At 34.8% G+C, this 14,482-nt stretch overlaps 6 protein-coding genes, 6 long non-coding RNA genes and 1 other non-coding gene across 13 annotated transcripts; 7 read left to right on the top strand and 6 right to left on the bottom strand.

Moving 5' to 3' along the window:
• Nucleotides 1-98: 98 nt before the first annotated feature.
• SPOM_SPNCRNA.6017 lies at nucleotides 99-916 on the bottom strand. The gene has a single exon (NR_195367.1). It is a non-coding gene; the product is annotated as a non-coding RNA (long non-coding RNA).
• pmh1 (transcription factor TFIIK complex ubiquitin-protein ligase E3 subunit, Pmh1) lies at nucleotides 355-2,880 on the top strand. The gene is made up of 6 exons (NM_001022255.3): nucleotides 355-548; nucleotides 601-704; nucleotides 766-905; nucleotides 956-1,029; nucleotides 1,075-1,543; nucleotides 1,599-2,880. The coding sequence occupies exons 1-6, from the start codon at nucleotides 521-523 to the stop codon at nucleotides 1,738-1,740; spliced, it is 957 nt and encodes a 318-aa protein (NP_596334.1). The 5' UTR covers nucleotides 355-520; the 3' UTR covers nucleotides 1,741-2,880.
• On the bottom strand, nucleotides 1,121-1,709 carry SPOM_SPNCRNA.6016. Its single transcript, NR_195366.1, has one exon. It is a non-coding gene; the product is annotated as a non-coding RNA (long non-coding RNA).
• Nucleotides 1,797-2,740, bottom strand: rrp7 (rRNA processing protein Rrp7). Its single transcript, NM_001022254.3, has 2 exons — nucleotides 2,370-2,740; nucleotides 1,797-2,321 (listed from the first exon to the last, which is right to left on the bottom strand). Exons 1-2 carry the CDS (start codon nucleotides 2,716-2,718, stop codon nucleotides 1,954-1,956), a joined length of 717 nt encoding a protein of 238 aa, NP_596333.2. The 5' UTR covers nucleotides 2,719-2,740; the 3' UTR covers nucleotides 1,797-1,953.
• A 27-nt stretch (nucleotides 2,881-2,907) lies between the features above and the next one.
• mis20 lies at nucleotides 2,908-4,185 on the bottom strand. Its single transcript, NM_001355805.2, has one exon. It carries the CDS (start codon nucleotides 4,047-4,049, stop codon nucleotides 3,288-3,290), a length of 762 nt encoding a protein of 253 aa, NP_001342792.1. The 5' UTR covers nucleotides 4,050-4,185; the 3' UTR covers nucleotides 2,908-3,287.
• SPOM_SPNCRNA.6015 lies at nucleotides 3,209-4,260 on the top strand. Its single transcript, NR_195365.1, has one exon. It is a non-coding gene; the product is annotated as a non-coding RNA (long non-coding RNA).
• A 593-nt stretch (nucleotides 4,261-4,853) lies between these two features.
• On the top strand, nucleotides 4,854-4,932 carry SPOM_SPBTRNALEU.09. The gene has a single exon. It is a non-coding gene; the product is annotated as a tRNA-Leu (tRNA).
• A 405-nt stretch (nucleotides 4,933-5,337) lies between these two features.
• On the top strand, nucleotides 5,338-7,495 carry kgd2 (dihydrolipoyllysine-residue succinyltransferase). The gene is made up of 3 exons (NM_001022252.3): nucleotides 5,338-5,612; nucleotides 5,905-5,976; nucleotides 6,037-7,495. The coding sequence occupies exons 1-3, from the start codon at nucleotides 5,492-5,494 to the stop codon at nucleotides 7,200-7,202; spliced, it is 1,359 nt and encodes a 452-aa protein (NP_596331.1). The 5' UTR covers nucleotides 5,338-5,491; the 3' UTR covers nucleotides 7,203-7,495.
• On the bottom strand, nucleotides 5,836-9,671 carry plh1 (phospholipid--diacylglycerol acyltransferase Plh1). The gene is made up of 10 exons (NM_001022251.3): nucleotides 8,640-9,671; nucleotides 8,525-8,594; nucleotides 8,443-8,470; nucleotides 8,371-8,398; nucleotides 8,239-8,322; nucleotides 7,960-8,199; nucleotides 7,772-7,918; nucleotides 7,520-7,726; nucleotides 7,403-7,470; nucleotides 5,836-7,354 (listed from the first exon to the last, which is right to left on the bottom strand). The coding sequence occupies exons 1-10, from the start codon at nucleotides 9,621-9,623 to the stop codon at nucleotides 7,312-7,314; spliced, it is 1,899 nt and encodes a 632-aa protein (NP_596330.2). The 5' UTR covers nucleotides 9,624-9,671; the 3' UTR covers nucleotides 5,836-7,311.
• SPOM_SPNCRNA.6014 lies at nucleotides 7,926-8,773 on the top strand. Its single transcript, NR_195364.1, has one exon. It is a non-coding gene; the product is annotated as a non-coding RNA (long non-coding RNA).
• Nucleotides 9,087-13,527, top strand: SPOM_SPNCRNA.6013. Its single transcript, NR_195363.1, has one exon. It is a non-coding gene; the product is annotated as a non-coding RNA (long non-coding RNA).
• cnd1 (condensin complex non-SMC subunit Cnd1) lies at nucleotides 10,085-13,983 on the bottom strand. The gene is made up of 3 exons (NM_001022250.3): nucleotides 13,819-13,983; nucleotides 13,670-13,748; nucleotides 10,085-13,578 (listed from the first exon to the last, which is right to left on the bottom strand). Exons 1-3 carry the CDS (start codon nucleotides 13,931-13,933, stop codon nucleotides 10,296-10,298), a joined length of 3,477 nt encoding a protein of 1,158 aa, NP_596329.1. The 5' UTR covers nucleotides 13,934-13,983; the 3' UTR covers nucleotides 10,085-10,295.
• SPOM_SPNCRNA.6012 lies at nucleotides 13,645-14,135 on the top strand. Its single transcript, NR_195362.1, has one exon. It is a non-coding gene; the product is annotated as a non-coding RNA (long non-coding RNA).
• The last annotated feature ends 347 nt before the right edge of the window (nucleotides 14,136-14,482 follow it).

Genomic DNA, 14,482 nt, shown 5'->3' with positions numbered 1-14,482 from the left:
AGTTAAATGTTCGACATATATATAAAACATTCAAATTCAAGTTCGTAACTATTGAAAATTTTCCAAACTCCTATGTGAGAATAAAATAGATAATTTTATTTTTTAACAAACTGATCAAATTTAGTAAATGTCCATTAAGTTTTCTGATTGCATGCCCGTATACATAGAAATTACCAAGTTATACGACAAACGGAACCAAATTTAGTTAATATTTATGTTGGTTCAATAATTATTATTACATTAATCTAAATTTTCGTATTTTTGGACTCAAAAGACTTTAGATAGCTGGTAGCTAGGGAATGAGTTGATGGTCGTCGTGTTTGTAATATTGAAGGCGACTACTTCTAAAAGTTTAACACCACGTATTGCGCGCTTTTTTTGTCCAAATATTATTTCTTTATACAATCCGAAAAGTAACGTTTACTATTCAACATAAATTCGATTGAAACTTTGAATTTATCGTTTGTCATTCCCGTTCACTGCATAATACGAATTAATAAAAGTAAACTATAAAAGAAAGATGGACGATGAAGGTGCTAGGAAAGTTGGTAAGCATTAATTAATTACCTGATTTATTTTAAAGCTGACCGAGACATATAGATGAAAAATGTCCGTTGTGCCAGGCGGACAGATATTTAAATCCAAATATGAAATTACTTATAAACCCTGAGTGCTATCACAAGATGTGTGAGTCTTGTGTAGACGTATGTTTGATTGCATTTGTTAATACAAATAAGAAATGAAGCATGATTTGCTAATTCATAGAGAATATTTACAACTGGACCTGCTCAATGCCCTACTCCTGGGTGCAACAAAATTCTCAGAAAAGCCAAATTTCGAGAGCAAACATTTGAAGATGCTCAAATTGAGCGCGAAGTCGATGTTCGGAAGCGGATATCTCGAATGTACGAACACTGTAGCTTTTTTTTTAATTTACTCTAACGTGCGTTTTTAGCTTTAACAAAGGACAGCAAGAATTTGACAGCTTGCAGGCTTACAATGACTACTTGGAAGAAGTTGAAATTTTAAGTATGTTATTGACAGCGTCAGAATTTTATTAACAATTTTTTTTAGCATTTAATTTGATTTATAAAATCGACGTTGAAGAAACTGAGGAAAAAGTTAAACAATATGAAAAACAAAATCGAGATTCTATAGCAGCAAATTCTGCAAGAGCCGCCGCAGAAGCACGCATTTTGGCTCAAAACGAGATTCTTCTCAAACGCCAAAAGCAAGAAGCAAGAGAAGCGGCTATACGTGAGCATCAAAAAGAAAAGGAAAGACGTGAACAGGTTGAGCAACAAATTATTTTTGATTTAGCTACATCAGGAAAAGATCCTAACAAAATTATCCAACTATCTGATTCCCTTAAAAAGCAACAAGAAAACATTGCCTCTTCGGTTTCAAACATTTCACGTTCATCTTCAATTCTTCTATCTGATGTTCAGCAAGTAGCAGAGGATACTACGCCTTTTAGTCCTCTTGCTGGAGAAAAAGATGGGAGCAAGTATTTTTCATACTCCAAAAACACCTATCAAGATTTGTAAGTGTCAATTTTGTAGCATCACCCATAAATATCATACTAACAACTCGATTAGATATTTGGAAAAAGTTTCGCATGAACCAGGCCGCAAATGCGGTTTCCGTATAGAAGATTGTCATTTGCGATGCTTATATGAGGCTTTTAGTGGCATTGATTACGATTTAGAAAGTCTCAAAAAACTTGAAGTAGCAAGTTAGTCTTGCTTTAATGCTCTCACCATGCAGTTACATTTCATTTTTAAGTAAACGACTATTCCATTTTCATACTAATATATTTATATACGTTTGTGGTAAGTATACTTTATTCTTTGTATTAGTAAATCATAGCCTTTGTATATTACCATTATCCCTAAAATATACAAACTAAAACAAATCCTTGTGATGCTCCCAAAAAGATTAAAACCTATAATATTAATACGGTTTGAATTGCCGCTTTTCTTTTAATTGTTGGATACGCTGTTTATCGAACTCAAACTTATGAGCTAAATCCAAAAGAGCCTTCTTTTTCTTTTCCCGAAGCTGGAAACGGTAAAAATCTTTGTGGATCCCAGTGTCTTTTTTCTTTTCCAATTGACGCTCAGCATCCTGAGGTCGCCCGACAGGTGCCCGGCCGCTGCGAACGACCGTTACGAATCCATCTTCATCAGGTTGATTTTTCATAGCGAATAGTCTCCTCTTTTCTGCTATTTCCTTTTTAGTAACACGTTTCATGTATGAATCAACACTTTCGGCTAGAACACGTGGATTGACAAACTGTCTATCATAACTTTCTACATAACCTATTAAACACATTAGTATTTCCAAAAAAATAATGACCATGTTCTTACGTTTCAAACCAGTATGCTGTGTGAACTTCCAAGGAAGCGAGGTCGTCTTTTTAGAAGCTGCCTTGATAACTTGTTTAACTTCAGCGGGCTCGACTAATTTGACGCGTAAATGGGTGCCACTTTTCAAAAGGCCACTAATATTAGGATAGATATTAACGATACGACCGCCCAATTGAGAAATTGCTCTTTTCAAAATCTTTTCAGTAGTTGTGATAGGAACATTAATCAAATACAGTGACTTCTTTTCAACATCTTCCGTGTCTTCTTTCAAAAATATACTATGCAACCTCTTTTTATTTTCCAAATAAATTTCTAGTTTAACAAACCCTTTTTCTTTGAGCTTGTCCATTTATATGAGTTGTTTGGTTCTTGGGTAAAATGCAATTTGTTACTGAGCTTGACCGAGGGCAAGACCATAGGAGCTGTATACTCTTATACCTTCGCATACTTCATCTCGTTGTGACTATAATTATTATTATATACAATATACATTAAGAATGTTAGAATAAGCGAAAATTAAACTAAGATTTGCTTATTTTCTAGGATTAAAAAAAAAATGTAATTATACAACTTGTAATTTATTTGCTGCTAAATAAAAGCTCCAAAAAGCAATGTAATAATTGAATTGGGAGCTAGAGGTGTTGGATTGTAAATTAATAAAAAAATACAGCTATATTGATATGCGTGGTTGCTAATTGCATTTAGTGTTCCTAACCAAGATAAACGTTTTTAAAAAAGATCCTTATAGCCTACTCATACAAAGTATAGTGCTCGGTATAGTCATTTAAAAGGATTATTGATATTTGAATAAATTACTGCACACGCTTAAGGTAACTTTTTGCATTATAAAATGGTCATTCAAAATTTTTCGTAATAACAAAGAAACGTTATTGTATACTTCTTGTTCGATTGGACTCACTACCTTCTACGACTTCCCTTATGCAAAATCAGTTTTCCAAAAGTTTGAAGTCTTTTAAGTTCTGAGTTTGGGTTAATTGTAGGGGTTTTGCGTCTTATTGGAGTCACAGGAAGCTCTATAGGGCTAAGTTTTCTCAACGGTGAGGATGAGTCTGCATTAAAATAAAAAGCTTCTGCAGCATCATATTGGTTACTTGCTGATTCTTCAAGAGATATGAAAGAACGGTTTTTACTCACAGAAAGAGAATCCACTGATGTGTAAGGCGAGTAACCCCTCGATGCATCAATAACGTTGATACTTTCCGTAGAAACATTAGACACGTTGTTGATTTCTGTATGACATGATTCTTTTTTCACTTTGTAAGGAGGTGATCTAATTGTATTAGAATGTGATGGATGCTTGTTTTTTGAAGTAGTGGGACCGGTTTTTGAAAAAGTATAGCTGACTATTTCATCCTCTTCTAAATAGTCTGGTAATCGGTAATTATTTTGTGAAAGTAATTTATTATTGTCACTTAAATTATATTTTAAGCATTCAAAGCCCATCGGAGAATCCTCTATACTATAAGTCGACATATTTAACGTAGGATCTGAAGTTTTTAATATCATCAATCTTGCAGAATCATGTCTTAGTTTACTCAATGCTTCTTCAGCTCGCAATGGCAAAGGAAGAGATTCAAATAATTGTTCAAATTTCACTTGGATTCGATCTTCTTTTGGTGCATTATTTATGAACGCGTGCGATTCACTTTGTTCCAACATTTTGCCATGCGATTTATCTTTTTAAAGATATGACTTTAGGTTAAAATGAAGTTTAACAAAGTTTTGAGATTTGGATAAATCCAACTTTTCAATAATTGCTTCATTTAGGTGTTAAGGCTCAAGAAAATTGGTTAGTGAAGAAGGTAAATAAAATCAACGATATATATACTGTAGGTGCTTGCAAAAAATGTCTTCAATGAAAAACCTAGGAATTGATTAAAGGGATGATAAAGACAAAAGAGGTATAGAGTTTATATATACTATTTATTTGATACAGCGAACCGCTGACATTTTGTAGAATACAACTTATGTAGCTTAATTGAATGTTTTGATCGCAAAAAAAGGGTTTCTAGGAATTTTCGATATATTAGAGCTAGATGAGATGAAGTATTAGGAAAATGTTTTTTTTTTCTATATATAGAAATAGCAATACCAATAAACGCGCGACAAATAAGCTTACTATTTACAATGTAAAACAAACATTTCTCTCAAGCTGCGAAACCAATGTGATTTCTAATTCTAAACCATACTTATTCATTCTGTAAGTTCAGAGCGAATATCTTGCAAATTAGCGGAAACATTCATTAATGCTCGTGTGCGGGCAAGCAATGCATTTCCTTACGACTGATATTGTTCCGGCAGTGACCCAAAAAGTCATATGCCTTTGAAACTAATTACAATGTTCAATATCAAATGTATATATGAGGTATTAATTCATAATAATAATTCATTCGTATGAATAACAGCTCAAATATTTTTTATTTTTACTGTATATATTCGTCTATGGATAGAACCGTACAACTAGGAAGGTTGTCCGAGTGGTTATGGAGCTAGTTTAAGGCACTAGTGCGAAAGCTCGTGGGTTCGAGTCCCACACCTTTCAATACTATTTTTATTCTTTTGGATATCTGCAAAATGTCAATGTAAAAAAAGGAGAAAACCGAAATTGATAAATATTTTTTTGAATTCAACTTTAAAACAACTTCATATATTGATCCTTAATAGTTTATCATTTTTGCTGTCTTTACATCACACTATTACAATTTAGTGTATTGTAGCAAACCTTTATTATTCCAAATCCTTTCTAAACAATGTTTAACGAAATACAGTGACTCTCATCAAATCTCTTTACTACCCCCAGCTACATTTCCTAATAAGGTTTTATAAATGGCCTACCATAGGTCATACTGGTTTCACACACCGAATAGGATTCTACAGGTTCAAAGCACTACCGTGCACTCATACTCCATATAATATATTACAGTGTTTATAAGGGTGTAGCATATTTACCTTCTACCACATACAACAACCCCCTCTAGCAATAATACAAAATAAGCAAGCCACTGTTAGTTGATTTGGCTTTCGTACATTCTTCTTGTTTTTTCTTGTGCTGTCTTTATTCAAGATTGAAGTAAATTACTTGTTACGGAAAAACCATCATAATGACTTCTTACGGCAATGGCTTTCGCATGATGGCGAAATGTCTTTTATCTCTACGTTCAGGATATTCAGTCACTGCTCCAGTGTCTAAATCCATGGCCAACGTCCTTTGGGCCCGTTATGGTATGTGTTGTTGATCATGATGTAGATATTGTTTGTTAAAGGAGACGGGATATATATGTTAGTACTCAACTTGCTCATAAGAATCAACTTTTGCTAAGTGCATCTGTCTTAAACTTTATTTTGAATCAAGTGGACGCTGTTGATTTCAAAATAATTAAATAATTCTTCACAAGGTCATATTCACACATGAATAGGAATTCTCAACTATGTTTTCTTCCTTTCACTCAGTATCTTCGGGATTTACTTTTTCTTATGTTGTTTCAATTTCAAAAATCATTAACTATATTTTTAGCCAGTACACGCATTAAAACGCCTCCGTTTCCTGAATCTATTACGGAAGGTACCCTCGCACAATGGTTAAAACGTAAGTTGATTCATAAAAAAAAGATTTTTTGCTATTATAAATACTGACTTTTGTTGATAGAACCTGGAGAATATGTCAACAAGGATGAGGAAATCGCGAGTGTGGAAACTGATAAAATTGATGCCCCCGTTACAGCTCCTGATGCCGGTGTTTTAAAGGAACAACTCGTTAAAGAAGGTGACACTATTACCATTGATCAGGATATTGCGGTCATTGATACGAGTGCCGCTCCTCCTGAAGGCGGTAGTGCCGGTCCAAAGAAAGATGAAGTCAAAACTGCAGATGCCGATGCAGCTAAGGACCTTTCAACTCCTCAAGATTCTTCTAAACCCATTGAAGAGAAACCCATGCCTGACCTCGGTGCTGAACAAAAGGAATCTGCACCTTCCTCTACTAAGCCTGCTCCTGATGCCAAAGAACCTGAATTTTCTTCTCCTAAGCCTAAACCTGCCAAATCCGAACCAGTTAAACAAAGTAAGCCTAAAGCTACAGAGACCGCTCGTCCTTCCTCATTTTCCCGTAATGAGGATCGTGTTAAAATGAATCGCATGCGTCTTCGTATAGCTGAGCGCCTTAAGGAGTCCCAAAATCGTGCGGCTTCTCTCACTACTTTCAACGAATGTGACATGTCTGCTGTGGTCGCCCTCCGTAAGAAATACAAGGATGAAATTTTGAAGGAAACCGGTGTTAAAATTGGATTCATGAGTTTTTTCTCTAAGGCTTGCACCCAAGCTATGAAGCAAATTCCTGCAATCAATGGCTCCATAGAAGGTGAAGGAAAGGGTGATACTCTTGTTTATCGCGACTTTTGTGATCTCAGCATTGCTGTTGCTACCCCTAAAGGTTTAGTTACACCGGTCATTCGTAATGCTGAAAGCATGTCCCTTTTGGAAATTGAAAGTGCTATTGCAACTTTGGGTTCAAAAGCGCGTGCTGGCAAATTAGCTATTGAGGACATGGCTAGTGGAACTTTCACCATCTCTAATGGTGGTATTTTTGGCTCCCTCTATGGTACCCCTATTATCAATCTTCCTCAAACAGCTGTATTGGGTTTGCATGCCATTAAGGAACGACCTGTTGTTATCAACGGCCAAGTTGTTCCAAGGCCGATGATGTATTTGGCTCTTACTTATGACCATAGAATGGTTGATGGTCGTGAAGCAGTTACTTTCTTGCGTTTAGTAAAGGAATATATTGAAGATCCTGCAAAAATGCTATTAGTATAAAACAGGAACTTTTGAAAGAGGCATGATTGGTTGAATGATAGTGATGCTTTTTATTAAAGACAATTTATTTATCATATTCGTTTGTCGATTTATTTAAAGTAAATGATTTTTAATTTCTAGGTTTATCGAGATTTATCTCATTTATTATTTCCCTGTTCGGTTAGTTAGTTAATTGCAATCTACAAAACTTATGTCCGTACTGGATATCTGATATATAACGGTTTGGTACCGAGTCACCATGGCCTGATGAAACTTTTAAAATAATTTCCTTATTTCAAGAGTTAGTAATAGAAATTTGTAAGGTAAAATGAACATACATTTAGCTCTGAATGTCCAAGTATATCGACGTGTTCTGCCGAGCGAGGTCCTCCTCTCAGATCAAACGCAGCAGGTTCATGCTTGATTTCATAATTTGTGATACTTGTATTAGCAGGATTAAACCTTTTTGTTTGCCAAACTTTATTGCACACCAAACCAAGGGCTAATATTGGTAAAGTTCCATCACCATCATCCATAACAATACCCTAATAAAACAGTTAATAGAATGTTTGAAACATAAATTCTCTCACATTTTCAACTTTTGTTCCATCATTAACCGAGGAATCAATGACAGGTTGCCCCTCAGGATTATTAGTATAATAATAACCTCTCTCAGTTGGTTTTCCGACCCCGTGAACGCAATAAATTTTCATATCAGGAGCATAAGGAAGACTAGTCTATTTGGGTTAGTATAATTTAGTAACTTTAATGTTCTTACTTCTAGCGGATTTATCCATTTAGACGGCATTTCGTTATTTTTTAACACTTCTTTTTCAGTCCAAGCAAGACCGTGGGAATAATTTTTCGCTAGCATGACTTTAAAATCGTCATCTGTAACATTTTTTAAAAATTGTAATGCATCATCTATGTCAAATTCATCGTGGTCCTTATCAATGTCTTCTCTATATCGAATAATTGCACCATTGGAAAAATTTGTTTGATTAAGATCATCTGGAGCCTAAATATTAATAAAAAATTAACAGCACATATTTCTTACCCAACTGGCATTTCCCCATACAACATCGCCTCCTTTAGGAAGCATAGAACTAACTCCTCCCATAGTGCGAACCATCATGGCTCTCTATTAAAAGTTAGAAAAAGTAGAGCACATTTGTATTTTTGAATATACCTCAGAACGGGAAAAAAATTTTTCCAAACTAAACAGTAAATTAGTAACAAATCTCAACAATTTATTGCTTACCCATAGACCGAAAACTGATTCAATTGAGCTTAAAACGGTTAGCAAAAATTAAATATTAACATGTTTAATGTAATTACAATACCTGTATCTTTCATTTCACCCGATAAAAGCGCTGCCACTGTTTTGGGTGCTCCAATCAAAGATCCCGATATCTATTCAAAAGTTAGAAACGTAGTCAAACAACCATCGAGACTCACATTTATAAATGCTTCAATATGATCATTAACCCAAGTCGGTCCACCATTTCCGTAGCCCTCAGCTTCAACCCACTTAAAAAAATAGTACGTAACCTGTGAACCCATGGAGTGAGAAATCAACACTACCTTTTTCTTATGTACAATGTTGCTGTACTCAATGAACATTTTTAACTTTGAAAAATATTTATCACGTTCCTCTAAATTTGCATATGATAACCGCCAATCGTAAGAAGCACTTAACATGTTATTAGGCTCATAACCAATTGCAGCAAGGTTTTCAATTACTTTACTCCAAATCCAATAGCCCGTGATAAAAAAATCAGCTGCTTCAAACCCCTGAGCTGCTCGCAGCTTAATTCCCTTCGGATCCAAGCCGGTTTTTTTATCAAGCATTAAATGTTCAAGCCAGCATTGCTTGTCAAGGAACATTGCCTTCAGCATAGACCAGCTACCCCAAAGACGTTTCCTAAAGTAAGGAATCGAGCAATTATTAAACGACCAACTTTCTAATCCTGAGCTGATAACACCAGGAACCATAATAACAGGATGGTCACTTCGATATCCCTCATTGTACATATCAAGACCAACTTGAACTTCATTTCCGCTAGGAGACTGCGAAGGCTTGTCCGTAGTAAAAGGTGCATCCTTAAACACATTATAAGATAAATATCCTTTAATGTCATCAAACAAGTCTGAAGAGCCTAGCATATTCCCAAATTTATCTAACGTAGCAGGGTCGAAAACAGCATTGTCGTCTCCAACAGCGAAAAAAAAAGCACCGCATATTCCCAAAATAGCGCCCAATATAAAATTCAATCTTTTTCCAAATTTAGATTTTCTTGATTTATTTGAAACAGATTGTGTTTCGGACGCTGAAGGTTGCTCACTCAAAGCGCGAGTTGGTTTCTTTGAATTTGGTAAGTCGATAGGAGATTTGACTTCTTTCTTTTTCTTATGAGTTTTGCTCTTCTTGGAAGACGCCATAGTTAACTTTAAAATATGAATTGCTTGAGCAGCAACTGCCAAACATTCGATAAGTAAGCGAAGTCCTTACTGTCATAGTTCTACAGCAGGAGTGATAACGAAGTGAGCGTTAAGTTGCTTTAGAAACACGTTTAATATCGGTTTCCTTCTACAATTGTATTTTGATTTAGTGTCTAAAAGTTTGAAATACCTTATTTCTAGTTAAACTGAGTTACGTTACAATGCACTTATACTCAGTATATGCCGATTATATTTATTATCAAAACTTCTAGCCTGAGAGGATGATGACAGTTCCAAAAAATGATCTCTGTTCAAGTATGTAATTTACCAATATTTGATACAGCCTAAAATTGAGAAGAGTTCCTCAGTTTTACTTAGCAGTTAATGAAGGTGAATAGTTTTCTAGGGTAAAGTTAAATCTTCTTCATAAGCACAAAAAATAATTAATGACCCAGCTAGAATGTGCAAATTACTTAGCTAATAACTAAATTACCTTAACTTGCGCTTGAATTGTTTAATTGTTGCAAATAATGGGTGTTGTAGATCAATGAAGTTATAGTTATTAACATTCAATTCGTTATAAAAAAGGTATACCGTCATTCTTCTTTTTAATTAGGCAATACTAATATACAAAGGATTTTGAATATGTAAGATAAAGCATTAGAATTGACTTTATTCATGATATCCATCGTCAATGAGCTTTTGAATATTATCGGCTTTATGAGGAAGCAAAGAAAGTGCATACACCACATGATCCCATTGACGTTGAGTTTTACACCGATCAAGACGAGCAGCCAGACGTTCGGCTAATTGCTTGGTATGTCTTTCTTTTTCAATAAAGGACGTCAAGAAACGAATGATACGCTTAAACTTAGCGTCGTCCTCATCCTGCTCCTCTGCACTTCTAGATAATACACTGAAGATATCAATAAAGTTATTATATACAGAATTATCCTTGGCTGCAAAATCAGTAAAAAACATTCGAGCAAGATCAGAAATTCGAGCATCTTCGTCTTCCAAAGAACGAGCCATAATACCCAGCTGGCCCTTTACTTTTATTTGACCAGCTAAAATCAAAAATGCTAGAGTCATAAAGCATGTCTTTTTGACAGAAGACTCTTCATCCATCAGTCTTCTATATAAGTATTCGGATATTTCATCAATAAAATGATTGAAACAAACAGTTAAATCTGCTAACCCGATTACTAAGTTGTTTCGAATAATCGGATTATCACATTTCTCCAGAATGGTTATTAACAATGGAAGATGTTCCATACAAAAATTGTTAGAAAGACACATAAATTTGGACAAAGTCAGAGAAGCAGCTAGTAAAAGGCTTTGATTATTGTGCGATTTATGATTTGAGCACAATTCTACTACCAATGGAGCAAATCTCGAAAGTAAAGAATTCTCACCATAGAGCAACTCCCTTTCACGAATAAATGTCATTGCTTCTGAAAAATCATCTTCACTTGTTCCCGTAATTAAATCATATTCAGAAGTTTCTTGCCCATTTATAGGATTATTTGAGTTCTGTACGGCCAATCTCTCGGCGTCCGCTTTTCGCCGTTTGAACTCTGCCTCACAATATTCGATATAGACTAATTGTTTAATCGCGACATGGCCTACTAAAAATATTAAGTGCGCCAGTCGTATACCTATTTCTTCCTCATCTTTTAATGTTTCTTCTTCTGGAGAATCATCTAAATCTTCGTCCATTGCATGATCATCGTTACTGGTAGTATTCTCATGATTGGAAGGTTTGAAGAGTTGTTTCGTCAAAAGCAAAATAATGTTGGTACAAAGTTCGTCAGGATGTTTGGCAACTGCATATATAGCCTCAATAGCTTGCTCTTCTAACCCAAACCACTCTTCAGAGAACGATGGTCGAAGTAAAAGCATACATAATTTTTGACAAAGCGTATGCGAATTTGGAAAATTAATATTAGAAGAACCAGACGCATCTTTGCCAATACGTTTAATCGCTATACATGTGTACCTTGCAAGAACTAAATCCTCCAAACCAGGGGGACCAAGTCCTATTTGAATAAGATGATCCAAGCCCTGCATGACAACATCGGTATTGCCTAATGCTAGCATTCCAATTACTATGATGGATCCTCTACGTTGTGTTCGAGATATATCCTTCTTTTGATAACTGTATACTTGCCATAGTTTTGTTATGACTAGATGTGAAAAATACCCATCTTTCATCAAAATGCAAAGCATCTGTTCAAGTGATGTAAGCTCAGCAAGGCTAGCATCATATGTTAATGAAATAAGATTTCTCGCAATATAGTTTGCGGCTTCGTTGGTACCAGAGTTCGGAGGTGGCTCAAAAAATAATGTTTTATAACATGACAATACATGGTTCTGAATGTTGTTCCCTTCGTCGGAGGTTCCTTTTACCCAAATTAAATGAATCATTTTTTTTATATATAATTTTGAAGACGAAATTCCAAAAGAATTGCAAAAAACAAAGAAATCCATTGACTCAATTACCTCGCTCTTATTTTTAGCAAACAACAACTGGCTTATTATTTTTGCTCCCGCTTCCACAATGTCTATATATTGGAGTGCTTCTAAATAAAACCGTTTCGTTAAATTCACTTTGACTATTTCCTCAGCAGGAACAGAATCGACATATTCGCTTAGAGAATTTTCCAAGTGACTTTCTCCTTCATGTGACTCATCATCTTGGATCATAGTAGCATCCTCTAATAAGTTTTCATCGACTTCAAGCTCTGAATCTACCACCTTTTCTTGTTGCTTTGGTTGTAAAGAATTAAGCTGTTCCTCGATGATAGATAATCCTTTCTCCCAAATATTTCTGGTTAGTAAGCCATTGTGCATAACTGAAAAAGGATGGGTAGTTAAAAGTTTAGAAAATAACTTAATTGCATTTCGGCGGACATGACTTGACCGATCTTGCAAACATCTGATCACGAGTTCCGCGATTTCTTGACGTTTTCTGGGATACTTAATTGGTAAATCAAATATTTTGATAAAGACGTGAAGTACTTTAGTACGACAGTAAGGGCTTATATCTAGTAATCGCTCACTGAGAAGATCCATTAAGCTTTGAACAGTTGCTGGCACTGACTCTGACATTTCATTTTGAGCCTCATCATGAATTTGATCAATGACCACATTAGCAAGTACTTCTATGATAGCGCATCTCAGAGTATATGATTCCGAATCAAGCAGCTTAACTAATTGAGTAAGCTGTTTCAAACATAAGTTTGGAATAAGTGAAGAAAGACGGACAAGAAACAAAGCGACTTGCTTGGGACCTTTAACATCGTTATCATTAAATTCTAGAGAGCACAATGTTCGAATAATTCCTTCAGCCAAGGTAACGGAATTAAACTGAACGGTAACAATATGAACAAGATCAGCAGCATACTCAGATAAATGCTCAAAGTATTGTAAATTTTGAATAATATTTGTCTCCGCTGCAGTGGTATGGTTATGGAATTGAACAGCAAGCCCGATAATATTAAATAAACGAGAACGGAAAGAAGCATTTTTTATGTTAATTTCACTTTCCATTAACGTGTATATTGGTTTTAGGAAAAGTGAAAGAAACATGTCTCTTTCCGAAGAAGTAGTCCATACACGAGATAATTTTTTTTGAAATAATGTTATGATTGCATCTAACAAAGCATTTACATGTGAGATACCATTCCAGTTAGAGTTAGTAGTTGGATTTTTTTTTCTTCCCTTAACAGTATTAGTGGATGACCGAATAACTGAAAGTTGATTTGAGGAAGAAAGGGAATTGACCGTGAGCTGAAATGCAATGCCTGTAGTTTCTAAATTCGTTTGAGGTACAGTAAAATCAGTAGCATTTGCGGAAATCATATCTTCAAGAATAGCGGATTCAGAGCTGATATTACTCGTGAGTAAATCATATACTTTATTCCTTACAGAGGAAGAGAGGTCAGCAAAGTGTCTAAACCATTATTGTTAGTTTGGTAAAATTGATATATAGTAAACCAAATGGCTTCCTTCTATTTGAATAACACAAAATAACAACTACTTACGAACATATAGCAAAGAGTTTTTCCAAGCAATCCTCGTCGAAACAAGAACTCGTTCCTAATAAAAGGGTATCAATGACGTCTAATTTTTCATTGTTAGTTATTGTGGAATCGATCATTTTCAATTTTTTTAAAAACCCAAATGTCCATACCGTTAACCACGGCTGTCAATCCAGCATTTTCACATTCAGCATAAATCGAGTCCAAGTCGGAATTTTCTTCATCATGAATGTATTTCTTTAATCTAGAAAGAAGATCCAACGACATTGAGGCCACTGAAAGCCGAATCTTTCTATGTTACGAATGAAATAAAAGATGGATTTGGCGTACTACATTCTAGTAGTCCTTGTAAACAATAACCCCACCTATATGTCCTGTGTGGGGGTCCATTTATACTTTCTTACTAACAAAAAAGAGCTACGGTTAGTCAAAATATAAAATAGGAGCTAGACTTAATTGTTGCTAACCACTTTAAGGATATAGAACGTGCTTTTATTAACTCATTTGTTTACATTAAAAAATAATATTTTAATTAACTTTTATTGAGCGTGCCACGTAAAAGCTATTGTTCTTTTTAGTACTTCTAATTAAATGTTTTGAAAAGAATTTAATATATTTTTTGAATAACGTTAGTTGTAAATTCTTTCTTGAGCTGTATTTCTGATATAAAAACTTATAATTTATTTTGGCGCATGTATCATTTTCAAGGTGATTTTCAAAATTATTATGAATGCAAATTTTGACGAGGTAAGCATTTGTGCTGTTTTTAGAATTTTAAAGTAATACACAATAAACTAAACAGAAAACCTATCGTAG

The sequence above is a fragment of the Schizosaccharomyces pombe genome (genome assembly GCF_000002945.2).
Source record: "Schizosaccharomyces pombe strain 972h- genome assembly, chromosome: II".
Lineage (NCBI taxonomy): Eukaryota > Fungi > Ascomycota > Schizosaccharomycetes > Schizosaccharomycetales > Schizosaccharomycetaceae > Schizosaccharomyces > Schizosaccharomyces pombe.
This window is presented reverse-complemented; position numbering and strand designations above follow the sequence as displayed.